Genomic DNA, 12,274 nt, shown 5'->3' with positions numbered 1-12,274 from the left:
CTTCGTCATCTAACGTCTTTCCACGAATCTCCATTCTTCATCACACTCAGTGTAAGAACACCCAGCTTCTTCACTCTGTTCTTAACAAGGGCTGCCCATGGGAAAAAGTAGTTAACCAGAGCCTAATCTTTTTAGGTTTTCAATTATGTCTGACTCTTTGAGACCCCATGAACTGTAGCCCACCAGGCTCCTCTGTCCATGGGATTTCCCAAGCAAGAATACTGGAGTGGGTTGCCATCCCCTTCTCCAGGGGATCTTCCTGACCCAGGGATTGAACCCTGGTCCCCTGCATTGCAAGTGGATTCTTTACCATCTGAGCCACCAGGGATTTGCATTTTTAGGTTTTATCAGAAGCCTAACTGAGCCAGAGGGCGGGAATTATCCAGCTCCAGCCCCCTCTGGCCACCCTAGGACTGAGACGCACTTTTACAGTTCACAGTCCAGAGGTGATGAAATAAAAATTCACATCTTAAGAAAAATTCAAACATAAAACTTTTTCTCTGCCCTTTGGCCTCCTCCCTCCCCTCCACTGTGCATTGTTTATCTACATGGTGCATTAATCAGATCTCCCCGATGGCAGAAATACCTGCTCAACCATAAAGATCAATGTTTCTACATCTGGCACTAGCCTCATAACTCTTCAGAAAATAATGTTTCTTTCTCAAGTCCCATAAGGGAGGATGACGACCCACACTCACCTTGTATATGCAGATTATCTTTGGTGAAATTTGTGTAAAATGCTGATATATAATTTCCCGTAAAGATAGCGCTTAGTGAAGAACCGACTGGTCAGAGGACTTGGGGAGATACTGGGCTGCGCCTAATGGAAGTTCTCAGCTTAAATATTTACTCATGACCTTATTAATGTTACTAGCTGAATTATTTGCATTCTGCCTATCTTTTAAGTGGGCTTTCCAGGTGGCACAGTAATAAAGAATCAATCTGCTGCCATCACGGGAGACACAAGAAACAGCTTCAACCCCTGGGTTGGGAAGATCCCTACAGGAGAAAATGGCAACCCACTCCAGTATTCTTACCTGGAGAATCCCATGGACAGAGGAGCCTCGCGGGCTACCATCTATGGGGTCGCAAAGAGTTGAACGTGACTGAGCACATACACATCATTGTTTTTTGAATTACCAAATGTGTGACTAAACCTCAGATAAAATTAATGATGACTAGGCAATTTGAAATAATTAACCAATATATAGTTTTATAAGATCAATGATTAAAAAGCTATGGTACATATACACAATGGAGTATTACTCAGCCATTAAAAAGAATACATTTGAATCAGTTCTAATGAGGTGGATGAAACTGGAGCCTATTATACAGAGTGAAGTAAGCCAGAAGGCAAAACACCAATACAGTATAATAATGCATATATATGGAATTTAGAAAGATGGTAACAATAACCCTGTGTACGAGACAGCAAAAGAGAACACTGATGTATAGAGCAGTCTCATGGATTCTGTGGGAGAAGGAGAGGGTTGGAAGATTTGGGAGAATGGCATTGAAACATGTAAAATATCATGTATGAAACGAGATGCCAGTCCAGGTTCGATGCACGATACTGGACGCTTGGGGCTAGTGCACTGGGACGACCCAGAGGGATGGTATGGGGAGGGAGGAGGGAGGAGGGTTCAGGATGGGGAACACATGTATACCTGTGGTGGATTCATTTTGATATTTGGCAAAACTAATACAATTATGTAAAGTTTAAAAATAAAATTAAATTTAAAAAAAAACACAATCAAAAAAGAAAAAAAAGCAACAAGAGGGAACCACTTTCTAAACCACAACAAATTAGTGAGACAGGTGGTCCAGAGGCTTTTGGTTACTGATAACAGGGTCTAGTTAAGTAACAGCACTGATTGGCCATCCATGAAATCCTTTCCTGACTTGGAAATGAGAATTCCTAGTGCTACGGGACAAAGCTGGTCCCATAAAATGCCTCCCAAAACATTGTCAAAATTAAGACTGAAAGGGAGGGGATTGTAAAATAACGTTGCCCACCATCCAGTTCTACATGCCATTAGCACTGCAATCTCTGACATATAGTATATCCTAAAAGGAACTCGGGACAAAGATCAGGATGAAGCACTTGTGCTCTGGGAAAACTGAAGAGCTCTTCAGATGCCTAGATATTTTCAGGAGAAATTTTTTATGAATCTGGATTTTTGCATCTTCCCATTCTTAGAATGGGGCTTCCCAGGAGACTCAGTGGATAAAGAATCTGCCTGAAATCCAGGAGACGCAGGAGATTCAGGTTCAAGCCCTGGGTCAGGAAGATTTCCTGCAGGAGGGCATGGCAACCCACTCCAGTGTTCTTGCCTGGAGAATCCCATGGACAGAGGAGCTGGCAGCCTATAGTACACAGGGTCACAAATAGTCAGACACGACTGAAGCAATGAAGCACGCACACACGCATACTTAGAATAGCACTAACACCATAACTAAGATGTCCGCTCCTCATGACCAGTTAGCAAGCTTCTGCTGGGGTTTGTCCTTGATTTCACGTACCCCTTCTCCATAATCACACATACATTGACCTCCCACTTGCCTCTTTGGAACAGTTCTCAGAGCTCTCCAAGAGGCCGTCTCCCAGACTACAGCCTCAGCTTGCTGCTTCTGCTGCTAAGTCACTTCAGTCGTGTCTGACTCCGTGCAACCCCATAGACAGCAGCCCATCAGGCTCCCCCATCCCTGGGACTCTCCAGGCAAGAACACTGGAGTGGGTTGTCATTTCCTTCTCCAGTGCATGAAAGTGAAAAGTGAAAGTGAAGTTGCTCAGTCATGTCCAACTCTTCGAGACCCCATGGACTGCAGCCCACCAGGCTTCTCCGTCCATGGGATTTTCCAGGCAAGAGTACTAGAGTGGGTTGCCATTGCCTTCTCCGCAGCTTGGCTCGAATAAAATTTTCTATTTCTTTCTTAGATTTACTATTGGTTAAATTTTTCATTGACAAAGACAGATCCACTAAAAACATGACATCATTATTTACATAAAACGAAGTTTTTCACTGAATTAACCCACTGATCTAGCATTAAGTATACCTGGCCCAGCTCTATGTTTCATAAGCAACTTCATCAAAATCTGAATAGTCTTTAACTTTCTAGCTACTTGCATGTGTAGAAATATATTTTGAGTGAAGAGGCAACATTAGATAAAACTGAGATGAGAGAATCATGCCTACTTTCTACAAACTAAACTCTTGCCAACAAACAAGGATCCTACTGGTGTGGGGTGTGTTTGTGTGTACACTGTCTTTGGTTTCCTGATTACTCTTCAGCTTGTCTTTCCTACAAATCCTACACCTTTTTTCCCTTCATATTCATGTTTAGTGACAAGTTCCACCTATGTTGTTGTGAGGCCTGTTTTTCTTCTTTATATTAACAACCATACAATTGTTCCTAGAAAAGGCAAGCAGTTTGCATTCATGCTACCTTGAATCCCTTCTACACCCAAATCTATTAAAGTGATTTACTCCTACGGTATAACAATTTTATGGTAACAGAAATAGAAACATTTGTTACAGGATCAGCATCGCTTGGTTTAAACATGTGTGTTTGCCTATAAGAAATGTTTTCAAATATACAATGGCAGACACATTGCAAACATTAATGCTTTTATTCAATTTCTACCATCAGCATCTGCAGAGGAGCTCCCAGGACTGAGGCACTGTCGGGTATTTAAGGCATAGGAATGTCCACTGCATCTTCAATTCCTTTGGAAATCATAAGCATGCCTTACGCCAGCCCCTACGCAAATCAGGACAATTAAGATAATTGCTACCATTCTCTTTTCAAAAGTGAAGTCATTCTAGCCCAGGGATTTCTGATCAGATACAGTGAAAGTGAACAATAACGTGCCTGATTGTTATGTATCAATAATAGCTCCTAAGAGCAAAAAAAGCACATGCTTTCTGACTCAAAAGACCCACCATGGAGACAGGCTGGATCCTGGACCCTTTGCGGCAGTGCTGAACTGCCTGCACCTGGACAAACACCTCCTCAAACAACAGAATAGAAACAAACTATACAAGATTAAAAATAACTGAATGCATGCACAGGGCAGGGCAAATCCTGGACAAAAGATACAGAGAGACCGAGAGACCCCAACTGCCATTTCTAAACAGCCTGGAGCAAAAGCAGGGGACTGCACATGCCCCCGAACACACCACCACCTAAGGGTGGGCAAACCACCTAAGCCACCCCTCCTGCCTGACCTGTGGACACAGCCCCTCACCCTAGAAGGAACCAGCTCACCCACCGCAGGCAGGGAGCAAGGGCGCCTCTCACTTGTCCTCACGCCCTCCTGCGGCAGTGTGCTCAGCCATGCCCGACTCTGAGGGACCCTGTGCACTGTAGCCCGCCAGGCTCTTCTGTCTATGGAATGCTCCAGGCGAGAAATACTGGAGTGGGTCGCATTTCCTTCTCCACCTGCTGAAGCGGGAACCCAAATAAAGCCTTGCCTGAATTTCTTCTCTGGCATCTAGTCAATATCTGTTAAGGAGGCCACAAACCTAGTCAACATCACTACCAAAATCTCAGGGGGAGAGGTTTAGTTGGACAACCATATTGAAGGGTCACTAGACAAGTTATGATATAAAGGAAACACTACGATGAAAGCGGTAGAAGTAACATACATATGATGAGGGTTCTGTGCAGGCACCTCTCTGCAAAAGTACTGACAATCACATAAGTCTACTGAGTAGATCCTGAAGATCTAATTGGCTTTTTCAATGAGTCATGAGTCAGGTGGTGCCCACACAGCATGTGGAGGGAGACTGGGGGGCAGGGGGCTGCCAAGTGAAGAGGGTTCTAAAGGCAAGACAGGAGAGTCATAAACAAAAAAGGTTATTTCAGATTAAGTCATCTCCCTTCGGGGACAGGAGGGTCTTATTAGATGGGTTACCTCATCTTCCTTTGGGGGCTGGAAAGGGCCCACATGATAGCTTACCTCACTGGAGCTGAGGTAACTCCAGAAAATCCCTAACCGACCAGCTAGGACTCCGTTTCTGGGGGAGGGTAAAACTTCAGTTGGGCTTCCCTGGTGGCTCAGTGGTAAAGAATCCACCTGGCAATGCAAGATACATGGGTTCAATCCCTCAGTCAGGAAGATCCCGTGGAGAAGGAAATGGCAACCCATTCCAGTATTCTTGCCTGAAGAATCCCATGGATCCATGGGGAGGCACTTGGCAGGCTACAGTCCATGGGACCACAAAGAGTTGGACACAATTTAGCGACTAAACAACAAAACTTCATTCAGGCTAGATATTAAGTCCAGGTTCAGTGACATGCCCAGCATAAGTGACTCTTGGGCCCATGCTCTTCTTTTTAATAATACCAAAATAAGGATTTTCCTGGCAGTCCAGAGGCTAAGACTCTGTGCTTCCAATCTAAGGGGCACGGGTTTGATCCCTGGTTGCAGAACTAATATCCCACATGCTTCATAGCCAAAAAAAAAGAATATTCACAAACATTTTTTGAAAAAGCTCCTGAATTGCCAGGGAAAAGTAAAAGCAAATATGAAATGAAGACAATAAAATAAAGTTCAAATTTTTGATTTTATTATTAAAATAATCATAATGCTAAGTCACTTCAGTAGTGTCCGACTCTGTGTGACCCCATAGATGGCAGCCCACCAGGCTCTGCCGAACCTGGGATTCTCCAGGCAAGAACACTGGAGTGGGTTGCCATTACCTTCGCCAATGCATGAAAGTGAAAAGTAAAAGTGAAGTTGCTCAGTCGTGTCTGACTCTTCGCGATCCCATGGACTGAAGCTTACCAGGCTCCTCCGTCCGTGGGATTTTCCAGGCAAGAGTACTGGAGTGGGTTGCCACTGCCTTCTCCAAAATAATCATAATAACAATTCCCTGGTGGTTCAGATGGTAAAGAATATGCCTGCAATTTGGGAGATGTGGGTTCAATCCCCGGGTTGGGAAGATTCCCTGGAGATGGAAATGGCAACCCACTCTACTATTCTTGCCTGGAGAATCCCATGGACAGAGGAGCCAGGTGGGCTATGGTCCTTGGAGTCTTAGAGTCAGACAGGACTTTAGTGACTAACACTACTGTCCAAAAGCAAACGGAACCTCTGTTTTCTTCAAGTTATCAAAAATCTTTAAGAGACGCTACTTGAGTTTAAAAAACTCCAATACATGATTGCTGGCCTCAGTTCCACAGTGCACAGGAAATTCTGAACTTAGCTTTTCATCCTGAGAAGTCCACGGTGGGGCAGGGGCGGGGGTTTGGTCTTTGTGCTAGAGCACAAAACAGCCTGAGCAGAAACAATTTCAGACCCAATTCTTCACCTGAAAAGCTGTCAGCAAGGCTGGTTCTAGAAAAATTAAAAAATAAAAAAGAAAACCACTTTGTCTTTTGGAAGCACCTCCCTGCGGGGTTTCCTGCTCCAGTTTCCTCTTGGCAATCAACCCAGTTTCTCCAGGCTGATACCATGAATCCTCCACAACAGGTGGGCAGACCTGGCATGACTGAGCGCTGACACCAATACGGCTGTGGACAATCACTCAGCCAGTTCCTCTGTGTTAGGATAACACTCCCCTGCGTTAATCTGTTCATTTCTGCTCATGTTCCTATGCTCAGTAAAGCCTTCCGCCAGGACTCCTTCCATTCCCTCAGCTGGTCAGAGCGCTGAGTCACCCACCTGGCAGGCGGAAGGAAAAAGAAGGAAGCCTTCGTGTTCAGAGGAGCACGGACAGAGCCAAGATTCTGCTCCACACTTGCAGAGGAAGCGTCCTCGCTTGGAGGGACAAGAGAAACACCATGCAGAGGAAAAAATGGAAGCAATAGAGAGGCCCCGGCAAACTGGAAAGGGAGAAACGGAAGAACCAAGAGAAGCCCCATCCAACCAGAGGATGAGGCAGCCACACGTAAGGTGACTGAGCACCAAGCTGGCCCTTTGGTTGTTGTCACAGGAAGACAGAGTTCAGGGCTGGCCCATCCCCAGTTTGGGGTGACAGTTATCTGTGCCCCCATAAACTGCCTCCGGCAACTCTGAAACACATGCACATAAAGACATGTGTCACGTAGGAACACACCTTCTGTCTCCTGGTTCTGAGCAGTCCCAGGAGCCCCAGAAGAAACAGGTTTGTCCATTCTGTGGATGTAGGTGATGGCAAGGAAGGCGGCTTCCTGGAGGTGACCAGGCGTGATGAAATCTCACCTTCCATAGTCTGGCCACAGCAGAGCTGGTAACCATTTTCATCTCAGTTCATCCACTTGCCAGTTTAAAAGCTATAAGCAGGACTCTGTCTCTTCTGTGACGTGGGACACGCCCACTTCCCAATGCTCTTATGAGCCCATCCAGGATGCTACCTAAATGTGTGTGTACATGTGCTTTTCGCTTTTGCACTGTGCACAGTGAAGTCAGGGGCACGGAACCATGAATGGTCTAAATCTTCCCTCCTCTCCAACCAGAAGCTCACGCAAATTCTCCCAGAGAGATGCCCCCCTGGTAAGGAGAGGGGGGACAGGGAGCATCTCCAAGTTTATCCAAAAGGCACAGTTTAAACCAAACTCTTTCAAATGAAAATGGATGAGCAGAGTATTAATAGACTTGCTAAATGGTAACTGTGCCCCTCAACCTGTCAGAGATGTATGAAAATATAAAAGTTGTGATATTGGTTACAAGTCACCCCTCCAGAGTTACAAGATGTTAAGGAAAAACTTCTAATATTTAGAGCATAAAATTACTTTCTGGGACTTCCCCGATGGTCCGGTGGTTAAGATTCAGTGTTTCCAGAGCAGGGGGCCCCAGTTCAATGTCTGGTCAGAGAACAAGGATCCCACATATCACAGGGTGCAGACAAAAAAAAAATTACCTCCTTACTCACAGAGCAGGCTTTCCACTGGTGGGAACTCAGGTTCCAAGGAAGCAGTTCAGGAAACATGACTGAGCTGGGACTTCCCAGGGCCTTGGTTCTCAAAGTGTGGTTTGGGGCCTGACTCAACAACAGCAGCTTGATGCTCATTAGAAACACAGACACATAGGTCCTGGAGCAGTCTATCTGAGTCAGAACCCATTTTCTAACACTATTTCCAGGTGATCTGCATGCACCTTTCATTTCAGAAGCAGTGTCTAAGGGTCAAGGACCCCTTCTGGTCACACCAAGAGGGCACCCACCCCCAGCCATGTATTAACAATACCAGTCAAGGGGGGCTACCACGTAGCACATCCAATTTTCCAGAGTTTTCATAGGTTAAAACTAAAAAGCAAAACACTCAAGCAAGCAACACTTGTAGCAATTCTTGGCAAGTGTCTTAGACATTCGCTGAGAAAAACACGAGCAGATGCTTACAGCTCCATCACACCGTCCATCCTTAATCCTCAGAAACATCCGTGCATTCTTCACACTTTCAAACATGCATATCCTAGAGCTGATTTTATGCACTCTCCAGTAGGACTTTTCAGACAGCTTTCCTACGCCCGTGCAGCTCCCATCCGGCTGGAGGCAGAGGGCCTGGCACAGGCTGGTGGCAAGCAGAACCACTGCGCTGTTGAGCAACACACCCTGCAGAGCAACCAACAGCACAGAAAGGCAGTAAGTGACACGCCTGTGTCTTGCTAGAGAAATATGGCAATAGAGCCCATTTTCTTACAAAAGCTGCAGTTATCGGGATTTTACCAGAAGCTTGGTGGGAAAGAATGAGCAAAAAAAAAAGGAAATAAAAAATTTAACTGCTATGTAAAGCTAAACAAAACTAAAGAAGGTGGTCTGGTTGACTCATTATGATTTACATTAATCATTACTTATTGAGACTGTAAGAATCAGCATCAGATGCTACAGAGATTTTAAGAAGATGCAAAACCCACAAACACTTCTCTTAAGAAGTTTCCAATCACTCTAAGCAAATAGTTTGAATACTAATACAGAGAAGAATAAAAATAGTGTTCTATAAGAGTGCTTGAATTTTGACAAGTACTCTATGGATATTAGTTAAATGTATGCATGTAGGAGGGGCTTCCCAGGTGGTGCTAGTGGTAAAGAACACGCCTGCCAATGCAGGGGACGTAAGAGATGCAGGCTTGATCCCTGGGTCAGGAAGATCCCCTGGAGGAGGGCATGGCAACCTACTCCAGTATTCTTGCCTGGAGAATGCCATGGACAGAGGAGCCTGATGAGCTATAGTCCATAGGGTCTCGAAGAGTCAGACATAATTGAAGTGACTTAGCACTCACACACACATGCATGGAGGAATAAATGAATGAATGAAAAGAAGTATTGAATATAACTAAAGCCAAATTAAGTAGATCTTCTCTAATCAATAGCTTCAGTCAGTTCAGTTGCTCAGTTGTATCCAACTCTTTGCAACCCCATGGACTGCAGCACACCAAGCCTCCCTGTCCATCACCAACTCCCAGAGCTTGCTCAAACTCATGTCCACCAAGTTGGTCATGCCATCTCATCCTCTGTCGTCTCCTTCTCCTCCTGCCTTCAATCTTTCCCAGCATCAAGGGCTTTTCCAATGAGTCAGTTCTTTGATCAGGTGGCCAAAGAGCTTCAGCTTCAGCATCAGTCCTTCCAATGAATATTCAGGATTGACTTCCTTTAGGATGGACTGGTTGGATCTCCTTGCAGTCCAAGGGACTCTCAAGAGTTTGCTCCAACACCACAGTTCAAAAGCATCAATTCTTCAGTGCTTAGCTTTCTTTATGATTCAACTCTCACATCCATACATGACTATTGGGAAAACCATAGCTTTGACTAGATGGACATTTGTCAACAAAGTGATTGATGCCTCTGCTTTTTAATATGCTGTCTAGATTGGTCATAGCTTTTCTTCCAAGGAGCAAGTATCTTTTCATTCCAAAACTACAGTCACCATCTGCAGTGATTTTGGAGCCCAAGAAAATGAAGTCTGCCACTGTTTCCATTGTTTCCTTATCTATTTGCCATGAAGTGATAGGACTGGATGTCATGATCTTAGTTTTCTGAATGTTGAGTTTTAAGCCAGCTTTTTCACTCTCTTCTTTCACTTTCATCAAGAAGCTCTTTAGTTCCTCTTCACTTTCTACCATAAGGGTGGTATTATCTGCATATCTGAGGTTATTGATATTTCTCCCTGCAATCTTGATTCCAGCTTGTGCTTCATCCAGCCCAGCGTTTCACATGATATATTCTGCATATAAGCAATAGCTTAAGAGGAAGATATTAAAAGTTCTTGAAAATTAGTTAGAAATGTACTAACACAGTAGAGAAATGAATAAAAGACACAAATACACAAGTCACAAAATACAAATGATGAATATGCAAAAGGAAAAATAATCTATACGAGTAATAAAAATAATAATAAAGTGAAAATTAAATGTTTATTTCTCTAGAAGATTGTCAATGTTTCTTTCAAGGACTGCTATACTCAACACCAAGGTCCATGATATCAATATAAATAATATCCTGCTCTGTCAAAGGGAACTTGGTAGTAACGAGCATCATTTTACCTGGAAAGGTCTGGCCTTTGTCCTAGGTTTCTGAGAAGTAATCACCAACCCCTAACGGTGCTGTGCCTAACAGGAGTGTCTTTGCTTGCCTGGCAGCCTTGGGTCAGCCAGATAGTAAAGATGCGACTTAGGGTGGGAACTTTGCGTAACGAGGTGTCAGCTGACCTCCCAAGAGGTCTCTTCCCTCTGCATCTCTTTCCTTAATGAATGTTAGAGACTGAGACTGGCCTTATGGACTCCCTATGTGAGGGACCCCAGGAAAGCCTCTGGGCCCAAGTATCAGGTAAGCCTCCCTGGATGGCAGTGCTCCATGAATATCATCACACATCAGTGCAGAGAAAGTCACATCATCCTGATTCCAGGAAGAGGACAACCACAATTTCCACATTTGGTGCTTTTCCTGAACTCTGCCCTCTGCATCTCTTCCCTTAGTGAATGTTAAATCTGCATCCTTTCTCTGTAATACCATGAATGTGAGAGCAATGATTTAGTTCTGGGTCATTCTCATGAATTATCAAAACTTGATAGTGACCTCAAGAATCCTTCACTCTGAAGTCCCTGTCAGAAGCGAGGGTGGTCATGTCAACTGTCCCCTCTAACCTCATGATTTGACTTTCCCAGGATTAAGTACTGGTACATTTCTGGAGAGAGATTTGTCAATATGTTGCCAAGAGTCTTAAAGGGCTCATATTCTGACCTTTCAATTCAATTTTGAATGATCTAGGCTAAGAAAATAATAAAATATGTTGTCAGAGACATAAGTCCAAGTACATTTTCCAGTAATACATTAAAGGTAATAAAATAAAGAAATTAAGATTAAATATCCAATGATAAATTCATATTTTCCTAATGTTTGAATATAATGTAACCATATTTTCCCCATGTTGTCTGGGGAAAATAATAACATAATGAAGTGTTTATTACATCAGATCAGTCGCTCAGTCGTGTCCGACTGCCAGGCCTCCCTGTCCATCACCAACTCCCGGAGTTCACTGAGACTCACGTCCATCGAGTCAGCGATGCCATCCAGCCATCTCACCCTCTGTTGTCCCCTTCTCCTCCTGCCCCCAATCCCTCCCAGCATCAGGGTCTTTTCCAATGAATCAACTCTTCACATTAGGTGGCCAAAGTACAGGAGTTTCAGCTTTAGCATCATTTCTTCCAAAGAAATCCCAGGGCTGATCTCCTTCAGAATGGACTGGTTGGATCTCCTTGCAGTCCAAGGGACTCTCAAGAGTCTTCTCCAACACCACAGTTCAAAAGCATCAATTCTTTGGCGCTCAGCCTTCTTCACAGTCCAACTCTCACATCCATACATGACCACAGGAAAAACCATAGCCTTGACTAGATGGACGTTTGTTGGCAAAGTAATGTCTCTGCTTTGAATATGCTATCTAGGTTGGTCATAACTTTCCTTCCAAGGAGTAAGCATCTTTTAATTTCATGGCTGCAGTCACCATCTGTAGTGATTTTGGAGCCCAGAAAAATAAAGTCTGACACTGTTTCCACTGTTTCCCCATCTATTTCCCATGAAGTGGTGGGACTGGATGCCATGATCTTCGTTTTCTGAATGTTGAGCTTTAAGCCAACTTTTTCACTCTCCACTTTCACTTTCATCAAGAGGCTTTTTAGTTCCTCTTCACTTTCTGCCATAAAGGTGGTGTCATCTGCATATCTGAGGTTATTGATATTTCTCTTGGCAATCTTGATTCCAGCTTGTGTTTCTTCCAGTCCAGTGTTTCTCATGATGTACTCTGCATATAAGTTAAATAAACAGGGTGACAATATACAGCTTTGACAAACTCCTTT

General features: G+C 44.1%; 1 protein-coding gene across 3 annotated transcripts in view; it reads right to left on the bottom strand.

Moving 5' to 3' along the window:
- Window positions 1-12,274, bottom strand: part of LOC104987872 — a 147,701-nt gene that overhangs the window by 22,823 nt on the left and 112,604 nt on the right. The window contains exons 15-17 of one of the 3 annotated variants that reach the window (XM_010838964.1): window positions 8,325-8,537; window positions 4,964-5,080; window positions 3,690-3,762 (exon numbers count right to left, since the gene is read on the bottom strand). In XM_010838964.1, coding sequence (XP_010837266.1) covers window positions 3,751-3,762; window positions 4,964-5,080; window positions 8,325-8,537 — 342 coding nt within the window. In that variant the 3' untranslated portion in view covers window positions 3,690-3,750. Of the gene's footprint in view, window positions 1-3,689; window positions 3,763-4,963; window positions 5,081-8,324; window positions 8,538-12,274 lie in introns of those variants that run through there. The other 2 variants (XM_010838962.1, XM_010838963.1) reach the window with 2 other exon arrangements.

Source organism: Bison bison, unplaced genomic scaffold (assembly GCF_000754665.1).
Source record: "Bison bison bison isolate TAMUID 2011002044 unplaced genomic scaffold, Bison_UMD1.0 scf7180017864108, whole genome shotgun sequence".
Lineage (NCBI taxonomy): Eukaryota > Metazoa > Chordata > Mammalia > Artiodactyla > Bovidae > Bison > Bison bison.
This window is presented reverse-complemented; position numbering and strand designations above follow the sequence as displayed.